At 33.4% G+C, this 25642-nt stretch overlaps 1 protein-coding gene across 6 annotated transcripts in view; it reads right to left on the reverse strand.

Moving 5' to 3' along the window:
- Window positions 1-25642, reverse strand: part of mbc (dedicator of cytokinesis protein myoblast city) — a 105725-nt gene that overhangs the window by 68233 nt on the left and 11850 nt on the right. For all 6 annotated transcript variants that reach the window (XR_011950619.1, XR_011950618.1, XM_072529308.1 and 3 more), the window contains exons 2-9: window positions 23896-24164; window positions 21386-21658; window positions 16304-16534; window positions 15758-15999; window positions 12099-12216; window positions 6565-6771; window positions 1955-2405; window positions 404-695 (exon numbers count right to left, since the gene is read on the reverse strand). Coding sequence is in view for 4 of the 6 variants with exons in the window: in XM_072529308.1 (XP_072385409.1) it covers window positions 404-695; window positions 1955-2405; window positions 6565-6771; window positions 12099-12216; window positions 15758-15999; window positions 16304-16534; window positions 21386-21658; window positions 23896-24164 (2083 nt within the window). In the remaining 2 variants the exon portion in view is untranslated. The remainder of the gene's footprint in view (window positions 1-403; window positions 696-1954; window positions 2406-6564; window positions 6772-12098; window positions 12217-15757; window positions 16000-16303; window positions 16535-21385; window positions 21659-23895; window positions 24165-25642) is intronic.

A 25642-nucleotide genomic window follows, 5' to 3' on the forward strand; every position in this document is an offset into this window, starting at 1 on the left:
CAAATAGTTTAGGAACCTTCTTATGTTGTTGCCCAGGAAATCTATGTAAGTATTTTCTTTTTAATTAGTTCTTTGTAGTTACCCTCTCCAGTCTCTCTTTTATTCACTTACTTACGACCCAGTTCTCCAACTAAAACAAGAGTGGCCGTTCTCTCAAACGTTTCGGTTTGTTTGCTTACCCTGTCTCCAGACCAGTAATTGCTCAGTCCCCACTTTCAACCCCCTATAAGTGATATCCAATGTGGTAGACAAATTAAATCGTTAAATCTCTGGTATTCAAACAAATAAAACGTTTAGGCAAGAAGAGAAGTAAAGATAAAATATATGAAAGACAAAAAGGAAGACCAATCAATGGAAGTTTGAGAAAAGGAACCACTCAACGAAAGAAAGAATGTATACTTACTTGTAGGCTAATGTCGCACTAAAACTTTCTTTGATGTATAAATCCAGGACGGGTTCAAAATGTTGATATTTCCAGTCGTTGCTTACTAAACTAATTATTTCCAATAAACTTTCAAAAACTAGACTATCATATGTATCAGTCTCTGGGTTATCCATTAGGATATTGAATAAGGCATCGAGTATATCTTGCAGGAACTTAACCACTTCCTCGCCGTCGACCTCCTTCAAAGCTTTAAGAGATTCTAGGAGCGACTCTTTGTGGGAAGCCCAATTTAGAAGACCAAGTAATTTTACTGAAAAACAATCGATTAAATATACATATATCTCTTACTTATATATCAATAATTAACTAAAACCCTACTATTACAGAGCCATCGAGTATTACAGACAGAGATTTGTAATTAGAACAGGCCTTGAAATAAGCTCTCCTTCGTTTGGATGGTTATTTCCACCCTTTTTTTCTTCTTTAAAATACAAATTTAAAGACCAGACCAGATCTAGTCGGTCGATTTTAATAAACCTTGATTCATTTTGTTTGTTTTGGTTTTCTCTATGATAGTTTACTACAATTTGACAAAAAAAAATAATAAATAAAATTTTTGAGACTGAAAAAAGTTGAAAAAATGTCAATTTTGAAACAATTTTTTCAAATGTCCGCCATTTTGGTTTTTTTTTAAGAATTTTTAATTTTTCTGATAAACTATCAAGGGAACTTTTTTTTAAAACCGTTCTCGAATTTTATGTTTCAGATTTGCCGTTCCAGAGATTAACTGTCCGCCATGTAGCAGTAATTTTTGGTTCCATCTTTAAAATACAAGAACAATGGAAAAAACAGAAGAAAAACTTTTGTGATCTTCAAAACTATATTGTATAACAATATAAAGTTCTTCTTCTTCTTTTTATGTAGACATGACTCATGAGTCTGTTTTTCAATGTGCCTCTAGTAAGTTGTCGTTCGATGGCTTTGTGGTGATGAAGAGGAGACACTTTAGCTAAGGTTGACCTCACGATCCTAAGTCAATCGTGGATGCCAAAATGGTACAACCCACGTGGTTAGAACCTTACAAGTTATTTGTCAGTAATGCAATAAAATTCAGGAATAAGGTAGTTAGTTCAAAGTAAAACTTCATTTTACTGCATTTGGTATTTAAGTATTTTCAAAAGTTGGAATGTCATCTAAACCATATAGAAATCCTGCAAAATGAACCAAAATAAGAGACCAGCTACTTTAGAATCGAGGAGCACGCAAAGGTTTTATGTTTATCTGGCCAAAAATTTATTGATGGAAGTGATAATAAAAATGACAGTATGTACTGTGAAAGTGCTGCACATATAAACCCATTAAAGCGGGAAATCAAGTGCAATAACTGACAACAGGTAAATGGAAATTACAATATTGGACAGGAACCGTAAAAAAGGCATATATCTTTCTACCTTTTGAATTTAGATCTGGATACAAAGTGTAAAGACATTTTATATAAACCTTTATAATATTTTATTTTACTTTATTATTCGTATTGTGTAATTTAAATTAATTTATCTATTTACTTACCATTTTGGGTCAATTTTGTAGAACAAATATTACTAGATATGCTAAAAGAATCCTTGGTAGACATGCTCAAACCAGGCACTTGGGTAGAGTCCTTCTGATGATCTTTCACATCGTCGAACTTAGAAGGCAACGAAAAATATTCCAAATTATTCTCGTCGAATTTTTTATGGTCCAATTTATAGACTATTAGATTGTGTTTGGAGTCTTTGAGTGTCGTACCGTCGTCTTCCATCAGCTTAACGTAACACATGCCGAAAGGCTTCTCGCTTTTGTCTTTGGCTTCATTCGATGATCTGTGCTTGAATATAAACTTCAGGTGACTAGTTTTGAACTCTTCTATGGGTATAGCTACTTTGAAAGTTTCGTGCCATTGAGGCTTGTCTTCGTGATAGTATATAACAGATCTGTACTCGTCTATCAAAGATACTCCACCTCCAATACTTATTACTCCCTAAAATATGTAAGTAAGTATGTATCATTAAACTTAAATTAATATTTGTGCTTTGTTGACTATTTCAAGGCCTGTAGTCAATGTTAAATGGGAAAAAATGTGGCATATACTTAGGGAAATAGGTAGGCCAGAAGATTTAATATATTTATTACAAGAACTGTATGTAAGTAGTACCGCCAATGTAATTAATATACAGTGTAGGTAAAACTTTATGGTCGGTATGTATCTTACGTGAGATGGAGTGAGAAACACCTATTTAAAAAGAGAGAGGTATATTAGGTCAGCCCATTATATCGTCGAAATAGCATTAGTGGAACTAAGAAAAGAGGAGAAGTTCAACATTGCCAAACTTATTGGTTTTATTTGTCCTGTTGTCTTTTTAGCATTTTAACAACATTCTAAGATAATCAAATTTGGGCGAATTGATTTAAATGGCAGCTTACTGTTTTTTATTTTAAATTTGCCACAATTTTTCTTTTCAATAAGTTTAATTTAACATTTTGATTTCCACTTCGGAAATCGTTTTATGTAAATAAAATTTATTAATGTTTCGTATTTTAAGTACGATTTCCGAATTGGAAATCTAAACATCAAAATAAGCTTATTTTAAAGTCACGTTGTGCCTTATTCGCAATAAAAATAATAAATTGAAATATCAAACCACAATAAAAAACCTTCATACGAAATTATTTGGCAACGTCTCATGTCGCGTAGTCAAAGCACCGAATCAAAGTAGAACACAGGTAACGAATGAGTAGAGGTGGGCATTCTTTTTTTTTTTTCGAATCCTGAGAAAACTAATAAATATTTTTGAAAAATTTAAACGCAGAATGAAAGAATACATTATTACATTATTATTACAATCGAGGGCCGAAAGTCTCTGAAAACTTCTATAATGTTTATTTTAATAAGTTACAGGGGCGAAAAAGAGAAAATTTAGTGTGATTTTGAATTTTAATTCAAAAAAACTTTTTGTTTATTTCGGCCCTCGGCAATAATGTCACCTTTCATTCTGCGTTTAAATTTTTCAAAAATATTTGTTAGTTTTCTCAGGATTCGAAAAAAATGAATACATTTAAAAAGCATTGGCCTGAAATTTTGCGCCTACGCTCTTAACGCAACTAAACCGATTTTCGTAAACAATAACTATGATTGTTTAACAGTAGTTTCAAGTAAGAGAGTACCTACATAAACAAACATAATGGCTATTATCGTTTATGTGTATATTTATTGAAGTGAAAGAAACTAATCAAGGATATATTTATTACAACTTGAAAAATAAACTAAACAATACAAACAGTAAATCGTACTTACATTTACATTACACGTTATTATTAAATCGCGAATCGTCTAAATTGACATTTAAAAACGTAAGTTTTTCTACTTTACTTCTTGTTAACCGTGTTCTTCTTTTATTTAAAATTAAAACCAGATTTTGAACATGTGTTCACATTTACAATACTTTTTGCTAAACCCGATATTAGTAATTGTACTACGTCGGATACTATGGATGTAAGGTTACCGTTTGCTAAAATTTTATTGCAAGATTCTTGAAGGCAGCGTACCATAACAATCACTGAACTACCCTTCAAGTATTTTTGGCCACTCATTGTACTTGTTATTTCTTAAGGCCGTAAAATTTGGGAAAATTGAAAACAAATAATCCAGTCTTCATTATTTAGATTTGGTCCAAGTCTAAGTCTGTATTAACTAATACAAAAGTGGAACGGATTGCCTCTTCTAACTCGGTCATTCTTTTTAACATGTAATAGGTGAAGTTCTACCTAGTTTCCCCGTCTTGGATTGGCCGTTTGGGAACTTTGTTATGTTGTAATTGATACTTTAAAAGCCTTTCAAAAGATAAGGTACTTTTTTTGAAATGTGTTTTTTTAGAAACTGAAATTTGAAATTAGTGAAATAATTTCACTAATTTCAAAAGCGATCTTTTCTGAATTATGGTTTCCAGAAAAATGGCAGCAGCCTAATAAAATCGTTTTAAATTCTAAATTTTCGGTTAAATATTGTCCTGTTAATGCGATGTAACTCAGTTACTCCATATGTCCAAAGGTCAGTAGTAATACAGATATTTTCTACTTCTTTAACAACTTGTGATCTAATAATTTGATTAGTTTTGGTATAACATTCCTGAAGTAATGAGCCTGACGTAATGAACAAGTTTTTCTTGTTGGTGGTTTATATCCAGGAATCCACCCTGCAAACTTTTTAAAAGCTCGTTCTTCAACTATGGAAAACGGATGAAACGAGTCTTTGCGTAGGTTTATTAAATCCATATCTATTTGTTTCTTTTGTTCTAAACTAATATTTTTATTAATGGAAGTATCCATCACCTTTTGACGCTTGGGTCGCCGGGGCAGTATGTCAGTACTTGTAGTAGAAGTAGTCGAAACGGACAGAAATGCGTCAGGAGAAGTTTCAATCATTGCAATATTCAGAAAGTGGACCATAAAAGCTGCATCTTCTACAAATGCGCATTTTTTGAAAATAAAATATTATTCTTATACTAGGTCAATAATTTTGACTAAGAAAAATAATTCATAATTGAATATTTACAATAAATAAATCCTTTGACGAACTATCAATAAAGATTTGAAATCGAAAATGCAGATCAATCGTAAATCGAAACTAATTCATTAATCAGAATACCTAGTTATAAAAAACAAAAGAAAGAGTTAAGAAGCTGGTTACTTCTATAAAAAAAGAAAAAGAAGATTGTACTAGTGAAAATCAACCAGTACAAGAAAAAGAAACTGATAAAGATGACTTAAGTCCATGGTGTATTTTTGATGAATTTATTAGACATGACTCATCTAAACATACACCTGTATCTAGAGATATAAAAGAAGTCGACATATATTTGTCTGATGATATTACCCACAAAAAATTTCGAACGGTGATTGGAACTGTCCATTACAGTGGTGGAAAAACCATCGCCATGTATATCCTAACTTAACCACTATATTCATAAAATATTGTAGTATTGTAACAAAATCTGTTCATTGTGAACACATGTTCAAAATCTGGTTTAATTTTAAACAAAAGAAGAAACAACAAGAAAAGTGGAAAAACGTATGTTTTTAAATGTCAATTTAGACGATTAGCGATTTAATAATGTGTCATGTAAATGTAAGTACTATTTGTAATGTTTAATTTATTTTTTAAGTTATAATAAATCTATCCTTCGTTAGTTTCTTTCAATATAATAGCCAATATGTTTTTTGTGTACTAGTTTATTTGAAACTACTGATAAACAATCAACTAGTTACAGTTTACGAAAAACGGTTCCGATAAAAATGTCAACGACCCACCTCTAGTTTCTTAGGATCGAAACCAGAGATCTCAGATCGGAACTAATCGGAACTAATCGAAACTAATCGTCTTACTACTGGGCAATGGGCAGCAATAAGAAATATGGAGGGGAGACCAAGGGGAAATATGATTGTTATCTTTGTCTGTTCGCTGAAAATATGATTTTATATCTGCGTTAGATATCCTGTTAAATTTTACCATACCGACCATAAAGTTTTACCTACACTGTATGCAGTAAACACATCATGCGTCAAGTTTTGAAGAATGGTAAGATGGAGCAACAATATGAGGAAGAAGAATCAAAAACCTACTATTTGCTGATGCAGAATAACTGGACCACATTATGAATAAATAGGGCACGGTAAATACGGAATATGATTTGAAAGTAAATATACAAAAAACCAAAGTAATGATCATCGAGAGAAACAGAAACAACCAAATAGAGATAAGAAACCTGGAAGGATACGAAGTGGTCAGGCAATTTAATTACTTAGGTTCCGTCATTCACTAAGAATGGCCAGATCGGTAACAGTCAAAATGTCAAAAATATGGAAGAACATTACAAAAATCACAAAGTAACGCCTACAGTTCAGAAATATGGACATCAATCGAAGCGCATAATTGATTTTGAAATGTAGGTCTACATGGAATGTTTCGCATACCATGGACCGCACATCGCACAAATAATTCAATACTAGAAGAACTTAACATAGACACTCGACTCGCCCAAAATATTCTAAGATAAGATTCAGATGAAGATCTCCAGCACGATGGTCAAACCAAATAAAGGACATGACTGGTTACTCATTCTTCGAAGCAAAACAACACTTACCGGTATGGGTTGTCCTTTCTGATTACATACTCTAACAATTACTTCGACGTTTTTATCGCTTTTCTTATTCCCTTTACTGAATACTCCATTCAATATTGTTAGATATAGATCGTTTCTAACATCTCCTGGGAGTATTACTTCGGGAAAACCCATTTTCCTTGCTACAGATACATTGCCCAAAACTAGATGTGGATTTTCCTCTCGAACCTAAAAATATTGATATAAAAATATGAAACAATGACAATTTAAAAATAAATATAGTAAAGTAAAGGTGTATTGAACCTACTTTTTATAATCATATGATTTCTTTTCTAAACATGTTACAAACATAATTTTCAGCAACAGATAATACCTTGCTTGTATTTTATGAAAATCTTCCATTAACGCATTAACCTATTAGCTCGGAAATTATTTTTTTATCATAAAATTGTGTTTGTCGCTTTTTATTAACTACTAATAATTATAAAAAGCTAAAATAAAAAAAAGTTTGTTGGTGTGCATAAAAATGTTCTTTTAAAATCACCTCTTTACAAATTTAAATAACCAATACAATTAAATTTTTTAATATTGATTGTATTCTGGAAAACATTCTATACGTAATATCCCATTACGTTTTTTACAAAAAGGTTCTTGATTTTCGGACTCTTTTGCAGCTTCACAATATCAAATAAGGTGTCTATTATGGACATGTTTGCTGTTGGGTGTGTCTTATTATAGAATATTATATATATATATATATATATATATATATATATATATATATATATATATATATAGAATATTATAGAATTCTGCCTAGAACATAATCTTGCGGTAATGAATACTTTCTTCAAACTGCCTAAACGACGCCTTTACACTTGGAAATCGCCAGCTGACAAGGTCGATAAAATAGTTAGAAACCAAATTGACTATATTTTAATAAACCACAGATACCGAAACGCAATACAATTGGTGAAAGCGTACCCAGGTGCAGACGTGGCGTCGGACCACAATCCTCTTGTAACAAAATTCCAACTTCACTTAAAAAAGATACAAAAAAGCTACAAAAGTGATAAACTGAACATACAAAAATTAGAATCAGAAGACGTCAAAGAAAAACTGAAACAAGAAATTAATGCAAACCTAGAATCCATACCGGAATCAATTGACGGTGATGTAGAACAACAGTGGCAATTCTTTAAAAATGCAATTATCGAACCAAGCCGCAGAGAACTCACAACAACCAGATGCAAGAAAGGAGATTGGATGACAGAAGAAATCTTGGAAATGATGGAGGACAGAAGAAGGCAAAAGAATATCAACATAACTCAGTATCAACAGCTGCATAATCAAATAAGAAGGAAAATAAGAGAAGCTAAAGAGACTTATTTCGCTGGAAAATGCCAAGAAATAGAAGACTTACAAAACAAATATGATAACTTCAATCTCCATAAGAAAGTTAAAGAATTAGCTGGGGTAGCAAAACAAAAAACCTCAAGCATACTATTGGACAAACAAGGAAACATTTTAGTGGAGACAGAGTAAAAATTAGGAAGATGGAAACAATATATAGAGGAATTATTACATGACCAGAGACAGGAAAATATATATGAAAATAATCAGAGTAAAGACGAGGGACCTAAAAGAACAAAGTCAGAAGTTATGCATGCAGTAAAGTCCATGAAAAATAATAAAGCTGCTGGTCCAGATGAAATACCAAGTGAATTGCTAAAACTGGCCAATGAAAAAAACATAGATCTTTTAGTCCAACTACTGAACACAATCTATTCCACAGGAATCATTCCACGTGAAATGCTGACATCAACATTTATTTGTCTACCAAAGAAAGTAAATGCCAAAAAATGTAGTGATTATCGAACGATCAGTCTAATGTCACATACCTTAAAAACCCTGCTAAAATTCATCCATAATAGAATACACGCTAAGCTGGAGATGGATATTAGTGATTCCCAATTTGGATTTCGGAATGGAATGGGTACAAGAGAGGCACTATTTTCTTTGGAAGATGTTTGGATGTTAATCGAGATCTTTATGGACTACAACAAGGCATTCGATAAGGTAAAACATGACCGACTTATAGAAGTACTCAAAAACAAGAATCTGGATGTGAGGGATGTAACATTGATGTCAAATTTATACTACAGCCAACGATCAAATGTGAAAATTGGAAGAGACGTGTCAGAAGAAGTGGAGATAAGGAGAGGGGTCAGGCAAGGTTGCATACTGTCGCCGTTATTGTTTAATGCTTATTCTGAAGAAATCATACAAGAAGCTTTGGTAAACGAGACAGTCTGCATAAAAGTGAACGGAAGTTTAATTAACAACATTAGGTATGCCGACGATACAGTCATAATAGCCGACAACTTGGAAGACTTAGAAAGAATAATGAACAAAAAATTAAGATATAGTGGAGAATACGGACTCTCTCTTAACATCAAAATAAAAACAAATTCATGAAAATTAGCAAGAACAACAATACAAACGAAATATTAACGGTAGGCGGCCAGCAGATTGAGAGAGTAAAAAGATATACTTACTTGGGAACGATAATCACAGAAAATAACGATTATACTGCAGAAATAAAAGTCAGAATTGAAAAAGCACATGCCAACTTCGTGAAAATGAAAAAGATTTTATGCAGCAAAGATCTGACATTGGCCCTCAGAATAAGGCTAATTAAATGCTATGCACACAGTGTACTCTACTATGGAGTTGAATCATGGACATTAAACCGGAATACAATAAATCGACTTAACGCGTTTGAAATGTGGACATTTAAAAGATTGTTAAGGATTCCATGGGTACATAGAATCACGAATACAGAAGTGTTAAGGAGAATAGACAGAGAGAGGGAAATGGAAAATACAATAAAAGAAAGGAAATTGCAATATCTCGGACATGTGATGAGAGGCGAAAGGTACAACATCTTGAGACTCATAATTCAAGGAAAAGTAGAGGGTAGGAGAAGCGTAGGAAGAAAACGCGTTTCCTGGTTGAAGAACCTGAGAGAGTGGTTTGGTTGCAGCTCAAGGCAATTGATCAGAGCAGCTGCCTCGAAGGTCAGAATAGCCATGATGATTGCCAACCTTCGTCGCGGAGATGGCACTTAAAGAAGAAGAAGAAGAAGTGTCTTATTATATAACTAGTGATTTTGCCCGTCGCCATGCGACGGGGGATCCAATCAACTGCCCTCTACAGTCACTTCACTTAATTTTTTCTGACTCCCTAAAATTTTATCGCGTCTCCTCTAATTTTTTCTGACTCCCACTAATTTTTCTAGTAAACGGGAATAAATTCCCCATATAATTCCCCAATAATTTCTTAATTAGGAGTAAACCCATTCACAAGAGTAAACCCACTCACAGGAGCAAGTTCGTTGTACTTTGGAAGTAACATGTGTGAAATGCAATCATATGCAAGAATTAAACAAACATGGAAAATAGAAATTACTTCAAATCATTGATTTATTCATTCGTGACAACTCATAGTAATTTTCAAAATTTGTTAAATATAAAATAAAATTTATTCATCATTTACATTTTCATTATTATCTTGTATTTATGTTTAATTGCTTCATTTTGATTATTATTATATTTTATTACAATGGCTTTAAAATATTAAAAAATGATGTTATTGGGAGTGGAATTATAGCTTTCTTAACGTCTGCGCACGGTGCCATGGTTTTTAATTTAATTGTTTATTTATTTATTTAGTCACTTTCGGAGAATCACTCAACTTTTGCGTGAAGTTGTCTTATGAAATCGATCTAAGTACAAAAACCATCGTATGTACCTTCTCATGTATACCAAATAAATATAAACTAGCATAAAGCTTTAAATTATTTTGCGAAATAAATCTTATATGTAATATTAATTAAATGTATACCAACGATTGATAGTATATTATATCGATGGCGTATCCTTAAAAACAAAATATGATTGACTCAATAGGTTGAAATGTCAGTTGGTAGTTCAGATTCCTTTCCTAGGAGTTTAAATCTAAACTAACATACAGCTTTAAATTATTTTGCTCATTAAATATTATCTTAAAATTACAATAACCAATATTGTTAATTATAAAATATGATTGAAATTGAAATGTCAGATGTTGATAGTTCAGATTTCTTTCCTAGGCGTAGTTACCCTACCGGACAAACAGTGTGAGTTGTCGTTCTAGCGTTTTATATAGATAGATGCGGCTGGTTATAATGGTCATATTCACAACCCTTATAAACAGACACCAGTACCATTTTTGCCTCTTACTGCAATGGTTCGTTTTACCAGCAGCCAATCATCAATGAACGACTTATCCGTGTACTTAATGTAACTAACAATAAGTGTTGGTTGAGGCACATAAACGTTTGCCTATATATTTTTTACATATCTAGATGGAAAATTTAGAGGTTCGATTTTATCGTCGAAAAAATAATCGTAGTGGCTCTTTCGGCTTTTAGACTTCTATTTGAAGTTTTTATTTTATATAGTAATGTTATATTGTCACGGATTGTGCCGGTAGCCCGACACAATCTCAATCAAGTAAACTTTTGTCCTTCAAAGATTTCGGTAACCCATTGTAAAGTGTCAAAACGTTTCCACGTTTCAATTGATTTATTTTCTCCTTATTATGTATTCTAATTTCGTGAGACATCCAGTATATTCAATTATTTCTCAGTGGTCCCGTCTTACGATATTATCTTCCGACCACTCTGGTTTGGATTCAACCTTTGTTTCTAATAATTGGTACTATAGTAATATAAATGTTTCGGGTAGGTGTATTTGTTGCGGTTCATGGTTAGTGTGATGGTTATATTTTTCGCCAGTTTGGCTTTTCTTCAACTTTTCACCGTTTTGCTACAAGGCCATCTTTTGAGATTGACTGTAAATAAGCAAATGGCACGTTGCCATCTTCACCATCGTCCAACGAAATTTAGTTCTGGACTTCGGGAATTACGAACTTATCTTCATCTAAATTTTTCTCGTTCGTCAAATTATCCACCTCAGGAGGCAAAGCAAAGATGTCTGTCCACAAAAAGGATTTGCTCTGAAAAAGCATAATCGACCGTTTCAGTCATAATATGCTGGAATGTTCAGTGTCCTCGATCGAGGGCAGGACATTTTTGTTTAAAATTTCGAATAAATGGAGCAAATCCAACAAAAACTTGAAGCGGAAACAGTCAAACACTTTAAAACTGAAGAGAAAAGTGACCATTCTCTGTATGTAGTATAAAAACAGACACGATATCGCAGTCCCTCCAAGCTTAAGTACACTCGGATGAAACTGTCTTCAAAAGAGGACGCTGGTCGCTAATAGGTTAATGTTAATTTAAATTCTGTTTCGAGGTTTTAGTAACTATTAATAGACGATAAAATTAAATTAACAACTAATTTGAAATACTTTGGAAAACATTCAAATGAAAGTCATCGAAACATCCTAATTCAATTTATTTAGAATCAAGAACTTATGAGAACACTAAATTTTCATATTTATTTCGAAACGTGAGAAAAATATATGTGACTACGTATATGCAAGCTTACCTGCTTTAAATCTCCTCTTAAAAGCTTCATGCTCACGAATAAAGAATGATTTTTGATTTCTGGCTTTTCTTTGGTTATTGTTTTCCTTAAAGTTTGTTCTAGGTTATCTTTTTCACAACTGAAACGTATAAAACAATAAGAATACTCAAGCAATAACATAAAAATAAAAAAATGAATGAAAAAAGTGATGGATTCGACCACTACTTGATGGAAGTTCATTTTATCTAACAATAAGACACTGAAATTTATTGTTTTCAACACTTCCACAAAATGTATTACAATTTATTACCACTACAGCTGTTTCGGTAGAGTGTCTTCCTGAAGTGATATATTTTTACTATATGTCTACACGTTATACTCTTTAACTGAATAAGTCGAGGAGGGGAAAGCTGTTTGTCTCTGTTAAGAAAACTTAAGGCTTTTATTTTGAATGTGTAGAATTTGAAATTGGTCATTAAAAGAATGATTATGATCTAGAAAGTGAAATGCGTACGTAGAATCTGTTTTTCTATTATTGAATGCTCTTTTGTGTTCCTCTATAAGTTTGTTAAAGGTTCTACCAGCTTGACCTATTCTAATAAAGACCTTAAGCTGTCTTTATTAGAATATATGGAAATTAATAAATTAAAAAGTACTGGTATAATTCTGAATGACTAACTTGAGACAAACAGTTCTCCCCTCCTCAACCTGTTCAGCTAAAGACTATAAAGTGTAAACACACACCAAAAATAGATCACTTGAGAAGGGCATTCTGCCAAAACAGTTGTAAGTGATAATAAATTATAAAAAATTTTGTGGAAGTGTTGAAAACAAAAGTTTTCAGTGTTTTATTGTTAAAAGAATGAGAAGAATTGATCTTTTTGGAAGATGGCAAAATATTTCAATTACTTATTGAACATTATATATTATATCTTCTTCAAGTGCCATCTCCGCGGCGGAGGTCGGCAATCATTATAGATATTCGGACTTTTGAGACGGCTGCTCTGAAAAGTTCATTTGATGTACATCCGTACCACTCTCTCAGGTTGCGCAGCCATGACATTCTACGCCTCCCTATGCTTCTCTTTCCTTGGATCTTTCCCTGCATAATTAGTTGGAGCAAGGTGTATTTCTCTCCACGTGTAATATGTCCGAGATATTCCAATTTTCTTGTTTTAATTATATTTAAAATTTCTATTTCTTTATTCATCCTTCTCAGAACCTCTTTGTGATGTGTTCTGTCCACGATATTTTCAGAATTCTTCTATACACCCACAGCTCGAATGTTTCCAGTTTTTTCATTGATGTCACATTCAAGGTCCAAGATTCCATTCCATAAAATAAAGTCGAAAAAACATAGCACCTCGCCAACCTAACTCTTAGTTCCAATTTTAAATCCCTTGTACATAGCACTCTTCTCATTTTGTTGAAATTTGCTCTAGGCTTTTCTATTCTGATTCTGATCTCCTGAATGTAATCATTTATGGAGTTAATCATTGTTCCCAGATATGCGTATTTGTCCACTTGTTCGACGTTGGTTCCGTTTATTAGAAGATTCTCGTTATTTCTTTGAGTTGTCGATATTCTCATAAATTTAGTCTTCTTGACATTCATTGTTAGACCATACTCTTTTCCATACTCTGCTATTCTGGTCACCAGTCTGTGAAGATCTTCAATATTTTCGGCTAAGATCAGTGTCGTCCGCATATCTAATGTAATGGAAACTCCATTTACCTTTATTCCAGCTGTTTCACCCTCAAGAGCGTTTTTCAGGATCTCTTCGGAGTAGGCATTAAAAAGAATTGGCGACAATACGCATCCCTGTCTCACTCCACATTTTATTTCAATTTTTTTCTGACAGCTGTTCGTTAACACGTACTTTTGCTCGCTGTTTATAGTATACATTTGATATGATCCTGAGGTCGTTGTAGTCAAGCTTCTTTGATTTCAGGACATTCATTAATTGTTTATGTCGTACTTTATCGAATGCTTTATTATAGTCAATAAAACATACGTATATATCTTGATTGACGTCCAGGCATCTTTGTATCAGTATATTAAGTAAAAAAAGAGCTTCACGCGTTCTTAGGCTTTTGCGAAAACCAAATTGTGTATCATTAACGTCTATGTCCAGTTTGTAATATATTCGGTTATGGATGATCCTTAGTAGTAACTTTAGCACATGAGACATCAAGCTAATGGTGCGGTAATTGCTGCATTATCCTGCGTTTTTCTTTTTGGGTAGACAAATAAAAATCGACGTTAACCACTCTTTGGGTAATACGCCTGAACTATAAATTCGGTTCAAGAGTGTCACTAAAACATCAATGTGCTTCACATCTGCATCGTGTTTTATTTAGACTAAGGGTATGTAGGTCCATCTAGATGTTTAGCTACAATTGTATGTAGCTTCTTCAAGAGGAGAACGATGGGCTGATAGTAACAGTAACTCATACAATTACAACTAAGAACATATTATATAAAATTCAGAATATTACATCCATGGTAGAAGTAGTCACAGTTCGATTTCGAGGTTGTTAATCTAGAGAACTGCTTCAGGGATAACTGAAATGCCGGATTAGGCACTTACATACGACCTGGCTTGAGTCTGAATTTTATTTCAAATGAGCCATATTTTGCGGGTTAATTGGAAGGGGGCGGAAAGGTACGCTGTTCGGGTTCGCCAAGTTGCGTAAATCAGCTAGCCATATTTCAGAACCCGTATAGTTTGTGCATTAGGTAAGTTTAACGATTTTCATTGGCGATTTCCTATACTTTAACTACGTTTGATACTGAACGCCTTCACTGATTTGATTGACGACACTGTCTACTTTACGAACATGGGAATTGTTTAGCCATGATAAAGCACAGTAATCTTCCGTGGAGTTATAAGATCGAAGTTTGGAACATAGTGGAATCTGTTCTCCAGGTCGATTTAACAAGTTTCTGCAAGATATTATTCAGTGTACGCCACTTTGCTGCTAAATGTGCTAGCTGTTTGTTATACGAAAATGCGCCGTCCAATGTGACTCCTAAATATGTAGCTTCTAGACGTACTTTGGCGATATGATTGTTTAGATGGAAATAACAAGTTTCTGTTTTTCTAGTACTTGTGGTTAAGCACCGTAGGTCGCCGCACAACCGGATTTTCTAGATTATGTAAAGGGAATGTCCGCAGTATAGAGATTGAAAAGAAGCGGAACTAAGACGCAACTTTGAGATAAATTATTTAAACATTTAGGCTTTTTTCCTCAGTTGAGGAACATATACTTTATTGTGCAGCAATCGCTTGGAGAGCCATTATATATTTAATATATTGTTAATATTTAATTGTTAAGTAGGGAAAATTAAATTAAGTTTCTTTGTCATGTAGCCCTGAGAAAGACTGTATGTTTGGGTTGTGCGGTTCACTGTATAAGAAGTATGTGTTGTTTGTCCTATATATAGTATATCCGTCCTTTGGTTCTAGTTCATTGGCGTTATCCATGGTGCAACATGATGAGGGGATCTAGATTTGCACTCCCGTAGGAGTACACGCCTCTAACTTAAGTCAGCAAAGTTCTCAGAGATGAAATGTTAAACTGAGAATATATTACTTAAATTTCATTATAAAGTATTTATTTTTATAACACATTTAACTGATGATTTACGTAAAAATATAATACGATTAAAAATCTTACCTAATGAAAGGTATGGCATATTCCTGTTCCAGGTCTGTTTCCCGTCTGCCGTTCATAAATAACGTTATATCGAAAGCCGCTACTCCACATGGTCGCCTCATATTTTCATTGTAATTTTTCTTGTTATTTGTACTAACTGAACTCCGTCTATGGTCCAATTCTTTGGTGTCCATTGCACCTATCCTTATCACAAGACACACAAGGTAAATTTTCTCCCTTTCCAAGTCTCTTTTACCTAAATCCTACACAAAAAATGATCAGTATTAAAAAATTATTACATTTTCGAGAAATAAAAGAAAACTAAATGCAAATTACAGGAAATACAACAACTAAATACAAATATTAAGCTATATGATATATAGAGGTATTAATTAAGGTCTATTCAGTGAATTTACACGAATTTCAGATTAACTTAATACGATTTATCGAGACCGTTTAAAAGATTATGGCACTTTGTGTTATAATTAGAAAAGTTCATGACGCACATATTTTTAGACAACCATTTAAGAACTATCAAGACTGTAAAAAGATAATCGTACATCTTACCGTAAACATAACCCTTAAATTATGCATTTGGTCCAAATCACTCATCAATCCTTCCTTCGTCCATCGCACAACATAGTTTTCAGTAAAAGATTTAAATTCTTTTCCATCGTATAAAGTCATCAGTAACTCCGCATCTTCAGTCATTTTGAACGTAAAATTTCTTACAGCAACTAGAAATATATTCGAATATTGTTGGATTGCAGTTTTCGGCTGAACATCTTTAACTTCTTTCTAAAAAATCAACAATAAACGATATATTTAAGATATTTCCGATACTTTAGAATAAGTGATAATAGTATATACAAGTAATAAATATATAGAATGTACTAGGAAATAACAGTTTGCAAACTGCTTATCGCAGATTCACTATCAGTACCCCGAAGCATAAAACAGGTCTATTCAACTCATAGAATCATCCAAAAAATAAAATGTATGCTACATTGTCTGAAAAACAGAAATATAAACATCCACTTTCTTTGGGAACGATCACTTCTAGGTATTTCAGGTAATGAAAAGGTGAGACACCTACAATTTACCGTTGAAGTTGAGCAAGAACAAACTGTCCCGTTTTTAGACATTAAGGTAATAAGAACATGAGATAAAAACATTTTGGATTGGTATCAAAAACCAACTGATTCTGAAAGATTTATAAATTATTTCTCTCAGCATTCAAAAAGCCAAAAAAATAACACTGTTGTTGCGATAAAGAACAAAACTGCACATAAGTATTTCTTACAAAAGAATTTAAAAACACTATACAACATATTTTTGAATAACGGCTATCCTAGTAAAATTCTCAAGCAACTTATCTACAATTCAGACTTATATGACGGGCATTGTGTTAACAGACCAACACATCCCGTTATTTACAAAAAGTTAACCTACATAAATGGCTTAACTAACAATATAATCAAGCTGCTGAGTGGCATTCCTAAAATCAAAATAGCTAAATATAGCATATCCAATTACAGCTTATTCTCGAAGCTTAAAGACCAGACACCACTTCTAAATCAGAGTCATCTCATTTACCAACTTTCTTGTCTCGAATATGATGGGCAGTATATAGGGCAAACATCGCAGGGGTTAAAACAAAGAATAACTCAACACAAAAGTGATTGTAAAACAGAGAAAAATTCTTGCACCATTCCAACACAACAGGCCACACATTTAATTTATCAGATGTTAAGATCTTGGATAGAGAAAACAACTATAAAAAAGACTATTTTTCGAAATGTACTACATAAACAAAAATAAAAGGCAATTAATTATAAGACAGACGTCCGAAGACGTCCAGGGGAAAAATATTAGAAGGGATGTGTAATCAAAACAATCAAACATTCTACTTCAGTAACGATCTGGTCTGTAAAAACTGACAACGGAATAGGACGTTTATATGTGATATAAGTAAATATGCGATAGGATCAGTATCAAAAAATCTTGCAGATATAAGATTAGTTCCATAAATAAACGAACGGTTTGGTAATGGTCGCAAGGTCTTTACGCAGGATGGAGCACCTTGACATACGGCTAAAAGTATTAAAAAAATAAGGTACGTAGTTCAAGAAATTCTTCTCTTCTAGTTCCATGGCCCAGCAAATCACGAGACATGATGAAAAATTGAACAACACGCGTTCAATATTTTTCAAAAATCTATTGAATGGCACCAAACACGATCCCCAGCCAAACCCCCTTTCCCCCAGCCAACTTTCTAATCTAACTATCGAATAAAACCAAACCCGACCAAACACCCCAGAGGATGGGTGTGACAGGGTCAACTTTAAAATCTTAACATTTTCTATTGCAAATTAGGATTTTACGTAAAAAAGTAAGCAAGTTTTATCTAAATTTTTTTCGATTTGCGATAGATGGCGCTGTAATTAAACATACAGCTCAGAAGTCTGCAAACTAATTTTTATGGAACTGAATACAGATTTTTAAAAATGTTTTGTAAAACTAGGATCTGCACTAAAAAATAGAGGTTCCTATTTAAGATTTCAAAGTTGCCTCCCACCCCACCCCGAGGAGGTGAGGTGGGGATCGTGTTTGGTGCCATTCGATAGATTTTTGAAAAATATTGAATACATGTTTTTCACTTTTTCATTTGGAAGTGTATTTATCAAGATATTAGACCGTTTCCATAATTTCCCTACAGTATAAGGATAAATCTTTTTTTTTTTCGATTATAGAGCCATATATCAACAATTATAACAAATATCCCGAAAAATTATTGCATAAGAAGTCCAAATCTGTAATAAAAGACGGGTTCCTATTTAATATTTTAACGTTGAACCACCATCCCCCCTGCCCCATCTCCAGGGGATAAAGTGAGTTATGTTTGATGTCATTCAATAGATTTTTAAAAAAATATTTAACGCGTGTTTTACATTTTTTTGATTCGATGTAAATTTAGCCAAATATTCGACAGTTTCGCTTCTTTTGGCACACCCTATATAATAATAATTATAGTTGATTATGAAACAAAAAACTTTGCTTTGCAGAGTATAATAATATAAGCAGGGACTATTAAACAGCAGAGCAGAGAATTTTAAACTACTCCGTTAGCCTATTTGTTTTCTGGCCAGTTCCAGAGCCTCAACCATCGTCCGCTAAATCATTCGACAGTGAAGCGAATGAGAGGAAAATTAAAAAATATGCTAAAGTGAGTTTAAAGAACACCATAGCAAAGATAAGACTCAACGAGACGACTTCTGAGGAGATTAAAATAAACAAGGGCGTGAAACAAGGAGACTCCATCTCCCCGACATTATTCAACCTGATTATAAAAGCAATAGTAAGGCAGGTAAACTTTCCGAACAAAAACATTATTACAAATCAGCTTCAAGTAACAGCATACGCAGATGATATAGCAAATACAAAGATGACACTTATACAAAGGATATCACGGTAGGGATAGATAACGCAATAACACAGAAATCTAATTCCACAGAACTATAAAATCAAGGCGTTTGAGATGTGGTTGTATCGAAGGATAATAAAAATTCCATGGACCAGCAGAACCAGAAACGAAGAAGTTCTTCGAAGAATGGGACATCCACGAACTCTATTAAATATTATTAAGAGGCGTAAACTAGAATATCTTGGACATATAATCAGAGGACCAAGATATGAGTTCCTTCGGCTAATTCTCAACGGTAAAATCGAAGGAAAGAAATGGATAGGACGGAAGAAACTCTCTTGGTTGAGGAATTTGCGACAGTGGACAGGTTTGACAGCGGACCAATTGCTACACGTAGCGCAAAACCGAGATCAGTATAACAATATTATAAGCATGGTAGTCGCCGACGTTCCGTAGGGATATGGCACTCTAAGAAGAAGATAAATTTGAAGCAATATCCACCTTCAGCTACCTGGAAGTTACAATAGAAAAAACAGAAAATGGAGAACAGAGGAAATAATGTTAAAAACTTAGAAAGCATATGTAATGAATAGAAATCCGTGGGAAGTAACGCTTAACAAATAAAAAGGCAAGATAACTTTCTGAAATTCGAAACAAAAATATTGAGAACAATACTAGACCCCAATACCTGCTTGGAATGGATTGGACACATATTGAGACTACCATAGATACGCTGAGAATTATAACTAACTGGACAGCACTATGGCCCAGGTGCAGAGGAAGGCATAGAAGAAGACGGTTGTGTGACGTAGAAGAAGATTTAGGAATAATGTATATCAAGGATTGAAAAATTTAATGCAAAAACAGGAAGAAATGTAAGAGTCACGTCAGCATCAAAAACACACAGCAAGTTATAAATGATAAAGAGGAATAATCAATCTCACTTCAGAATAGAATTTTTCAAAACGCCATTTGCGTCAGTCATACTAGGTTTGTCTTTTTAGTTTTGCATACAGACGCTTAGAGGGCGCCACCAATAAAACCTTGCGACACAAATATAACTTCAATCTCTTGTTGACATAAATCGAGAGCTTCATTGCGATACAACAAGTCGTGTAGATACAGTGAATTTTTGAAATTAGCAAGTCGGTCGAAAAATGGATCTTAGTCGAGAACATTTTCGAGAATTAATTTTTTACAATTTTCGGGGAGGATTATCCCAACAACAATGTCTCGCTGAAATAGTTTCTGCGTTTGATAACGAAGCATCACACCAGTCTTAGCGACGAAGTATGGCCGCCGTGTTAACATACCGGGAGATAGAGGCATCTTTGAGCATTTCAACGACCTCGATCCAAAAGATTCTACATGAAGAACTGGGTGTTACGAAGTTGGTTTCCCGTTGTACCCACCTGTGTGGGTGTTTCACGATGAGGAAAAATCAACAAAAGTGATCCGTTCTCGAAGTGTGTCAACGACAATGGTCGCCGCTTTTGTGTCAAAATCTGGTCATGTGGCAACAATGGCTTTAGAAGATCGAAGAACAGTTACTTCTGATTGGTATATAACCGTTTGTTTACCAGAAGTTATCGCGAAACTCCGACAAAGCAACACACAACGGCGAATCATCCTACATCAGGACAATGCAAGTGCTAACACTTCCCAAAAGACAATAGAGTTTTTGGAGCTTTAAAACATCGAATTGTTAAACCATCCACCATATAGCCCCGACCTAAGTCCTAACAACTTCTTCACGTTTCCAAAGACCAAGAATTCAATGCGTGGGTAGCGATTCCAGTGCCCAGAAGCCATCGATACCTTTAAAACAGCTATTTTGTAGGTGTCGACTGAAAACTGGTATAACTGTTTTACCGATTGGTTTGAACATATGCAAATGTGTATTGATCTTGGTGGAACATATTTTGAAAAACCATAAAGTACTTTAAGTCTACATATTTTTTGTCTTTATGGTTATATGCAAAACTAAAATGAAAACCCTCGTAATGTCCAGGGATTGCAAGGCTTTGATGGTAATGATGATGTGAAAATGAGAAAATTGTTTCTCATTCTCATGAAGATTGTTCAATGATAAAATAAGCATCAAAAGAAATTAGAACTATTTTAACAAAATTTATGATAGTATACACCACAAAAACAAATTTTAAAAATAAACTTATTAGTATTGATGGTTTATGTAAAAAATAATATCATATATTGAAACATACCTTCGATCTATTATGCATCCTTTCTGTCGCCCTTTTATGCTGATAATACAGTTCAAGTGTACTAATTTCTTTAGGATTCATAAAATTGCCACATTTGTCTCTTACTAATAAATCTAAACCTAAAATTTTATTTCCTATGTCTATTTCTTCCACCGCTTGCTTTATCACTCTTTTTAATTCGTCCACGGGCAGTGTGCCACTGATGATTTTACTTCGATGTGATAGCAGGTCATAGATTTGTGTTTTCATTTGTTCGAAATTTTTGTTGTGATTCTGCAAAAAAAAAGGTCATTCTCATTTATTTCGTAGCACGTAATCAGCCATAAAACTATAAAGTAATAATTTTCCTAAGCTAATAATATTTAAATTGTATAATAATTTAATTATTTTTTTATTGTGGTAACCAAAATTCCTTCTTTTATTATTATAACATACATGGGAAAGATATTCTAAGTGTTCAACAAAAACAATGTTATGCTTTAATTTAAGTTGATAATATGTACGCCCAATACAGGATTGCGACGTGAAATGCGTAATTATAAAATTGTCTTGTCTGATTGATACTTTAGTGATTTATTTCTAAGAGAAATTACGGCAAATTTGTGATCAGTTTGTTGTTTGGGAATAAGGAAGCAGAAATAAGAAATGAATGAAATTATTAAAAAATTATGAAGTTTTAGTTTCCATTTCCACACTTTATTTGAGATAGAGAGAAGGGAAGAGTGAGACTGTGGGAGGAAAGGTGGGAGAGGAAATGAGTGAGACGAATGGAGTGAGGGGCGAGAGGAAAAGGGGTTTGAGTAAGGGAGGGAGTGGGAGAGGGAGAGAGAGGAAGAGGGAGGGAGGGAGTCGAAAGAAGTTGTAGACAAGATTATAATAAATAACTTCTTCTAAGAAGTATTTGGAAAGAGCAAAGCTACGAAGAGATCACCAAATAAGAGCGCTAACCAAAATGAAGATATGTTGCAAGTGATGCGTGAAATTCTGTCAAGGCACGATGATATGATGAGCAAAATAAAAAACCTGCGCAGGGAGCAAAAAGAGACTTTGGATTGTATCAGACAGTTGAAGAAAAAGAACATGGAGTTAGAGAAAGGACTCCAAGAAGCAAATGATAAAATAGAACGAATTGAGAGAGACTAAAGGAAAAAGAACATAATAATTAAAGGCTTAACGCTGGAGACCAACGATAACAAGAATATTAAACATAATATAGATTATGTTTCATTCATCGTAATAAATGTTCAGGTAAAAATTAAACTGAACGAAGGCAGTAAAATTGGTAACAAAATATTCTCCGCAGAAATGGAAAATATGACAGACAAAAAATTTGTACTGAAGAATAAAAGTAAACTGAACATATATCAGGATAAACCATATCAGGAAAACAAAAAAAGTATATCGATGGAAGGCAACCGTACATACGTATTTCTGACTATCGGTCGTCTTCAGTACGGTGCAGCCTAGTTAGGAAAGGAGCATGTTAACTTGGGAAAGGATCACTACGGGAGTAATGCGGCCAATTTGTCTGATGCCTAAAGATATGACGATTATGTCTTATATGCCAAAAAAATTAAATGTATTAGTTCTATAAAATCTTCAGACAAGACAAGAGAAGCGTCGGTCGAGCACCTACAAGATGGACTGACGATTTAAGAAGACTCAATAAAAACTGGATAAGAGCGGCGCAAGATAGACGGGGTTGGAAACATGAGGAAGAGGCCTATGTTCAGCAGTGGACTCTTGAGGCTGGATGATGATGATGATAAAATCTTCACCACAACGATAACATTGATGAAAAAATGGGTAAACCATAAATGATTGTTGATTGCAATGGAGTGGGTGTAAGGTGGAGTTAATACTAGATAAAATGTATGCTACATACGACTGTGCCAAATACTCGACGATGGCCAATGGTGATATTTTATGAATTTCTCAAATTCTTAACATTGACGGAGTTAATCCCACATGGTACTACTTACAGAATCCAGACAAAATATTGCCAAGGCAGAAATTTTTGCACAATCCAACCAGTTATTATTAACTTTCATCATATTCATCAGAACTGACAGTTCGCAATAGTAGATAGAATATATCTAAATATAAATATATGTATAAAGTATAGAAATATTTTATAAATATGCTTGAAATAAAAAGATTGTGCTGACAATCTCAAATTATTTTTTATTGAATGCAATATTCCTATTCAATCATCTGACAAGAAAGCATGTTTATGTCTGCAAATAAGAATAAAATGTAAACTCCTATTTCTACTCCACCTTTTACTTGGCGAGAAAGGCAGCTATAGAAACCTTAGGATGAATTGCAATGTAACTGTTTATACAAACTTATTAAAATATTTTGTCCATTTACCATCGAAGTTAATAGCTCTCCCTAAATACCAAATAAAGTGTATATTAACTACAAAAAAAAAACAACCAGACTAAAAATCTGAAAGGCCCGAGAATTTGAATAATTTTTAAAGAACTAATTTTATTTTTAAATCTTACCACATAGAGATTTTTCCAATGAATCCCCCATTCTCGGAGAACCAGAGTTATTTCTCTCGTAATGGACGGCTCTTTTAAGACTGGACCAAAGGCATCAACCTTTTCGCAAGGCCTCATGTGCACGTAGCTTTTGGGAAATATACCCTTAACATCTCTGTTAGTGACAACATATCCGTAGTACCAACTGGTTTCTTCCTCCAACACATGGATGGCATCTCCTACTGTTAAATTTAGCTTGTAATCTTCTGGACAGATGAAGTTGTAAATGACTGAAAACAAAAAAAAATGGTTATACACTCTATACACTTTCCCGAAAGTTTCCTACCACAGAATTATATAATATATATATATATATATATATATATATATATATATATATATATATATATATATATATTGTGGATCAACAGATGTTGATCCACAGATCAACGTGGAAAACATAAAGTACGACCGCATAGACTTACTCCAAATATTGCAGAAACTGAGAAATCACATAAAATTATTTCCGTTAGTATCCTTACATTATATTCAGAAGGATTCTAAGATGATATATCTTGAGGAGGGTTTAAGCATTCAAAAAATGTATAAACTATATATGGAATTTTATGGCGATGAAAACAGTATTGGACAACTTGCTACACATCGCCATTTTTAACACTGAATTTAATATCAGTTTCTTTAGTCTAAAGAAAGATCAGTGCGATGTTTGCTCAGTCTTTAACCTAGCTGATAAAACTGGGAAGATTAACTTACAGGAGAACTATGAACGTCACTTAGCCAACACAATAGTTGCTAGAAATATAAAAAAAGTGACAAAGAACTCACCTTGACTGATAAGACCATCTGCATTGCATATTTCGATCGTCAAAAAGTTTTAGCGACTCGCCAATCGAACGTAAGCGATTTTTATTATAAAAGTATGTATGTCACATACAACTTCACTATATTATGATATCGGCAACAATGATAGATTCTGTTGTGTATGGCATGAACAAATTGCTAAACGAGGTTCAAACGAAATTGCTATAGTGTATTTTTATGTATGAGAGAGTAATAAAACAATAAATTATGTATGCAAATCCCTAAACTGTTGATACGGGTGACTCAATGAAAAACAGATATTTGTCAACAAGTTTACAGAAGTATATAGGAAAACAATTTTAAATTGAGTATGACCACCAGGTATAAAGGTTGGAGCAGAATAGAATACAATAGTTGTGAGGAATACTAATCCCTAAATAAGGTTGCCAGTGTCGGAGTGATGGAGGTTAACAGGTACTAATGAATTTGCAAGAAGATGTTTATTTTATTGGTTATATATAACCAATAAAAGTTTAATAAGTACCTACCTATTTGCAAAATAAAGTTTAATTCTTTAGATAAAATAAAACGTTTTATTTTATCTATTTGCAAAATAAAGTTTAATTCTTTGCCTATTTGCAAAATAAAGTTTAATTCTTTAGATAAAATAAAACGTTTTATTTTATCTGAAATGAGTGCATTCCACGAAGTAAGGGTTTCAACAATCAAACATTTAATTCTTTAATTCCAGGAATCTACGACAGTAATTGACTAGATAATTACCTTCTAAACTTATTCCACAGAAAATGTGATAGTGGGTTTTTCCATTTTGTATATAGGAAGGTCCAAGTGGCGTATTCAAAATTCTTAACAGTTCACTAAAAGTAGGTACTTCAGTTGCAAGGTGCAGTTTATTGTGTATACTAGTGTTATGGAAAATTTGGAA

This window comes from Diabrotica undecimpunctata, chromosome 4 (assembly GCF_040954645.1).
Source record: "Diabrotica undecimpunctata isolate CICGRU chromosome 4, icDiaUnde3, whole genome shotgun sequence".
Lineage (NCBI taxonomy): Eukaryota > Metazoa > Arthropoda > Insecta > Coleoptera > Chrysomelidae > Diabrotica > Diabrotica undecimpunctata.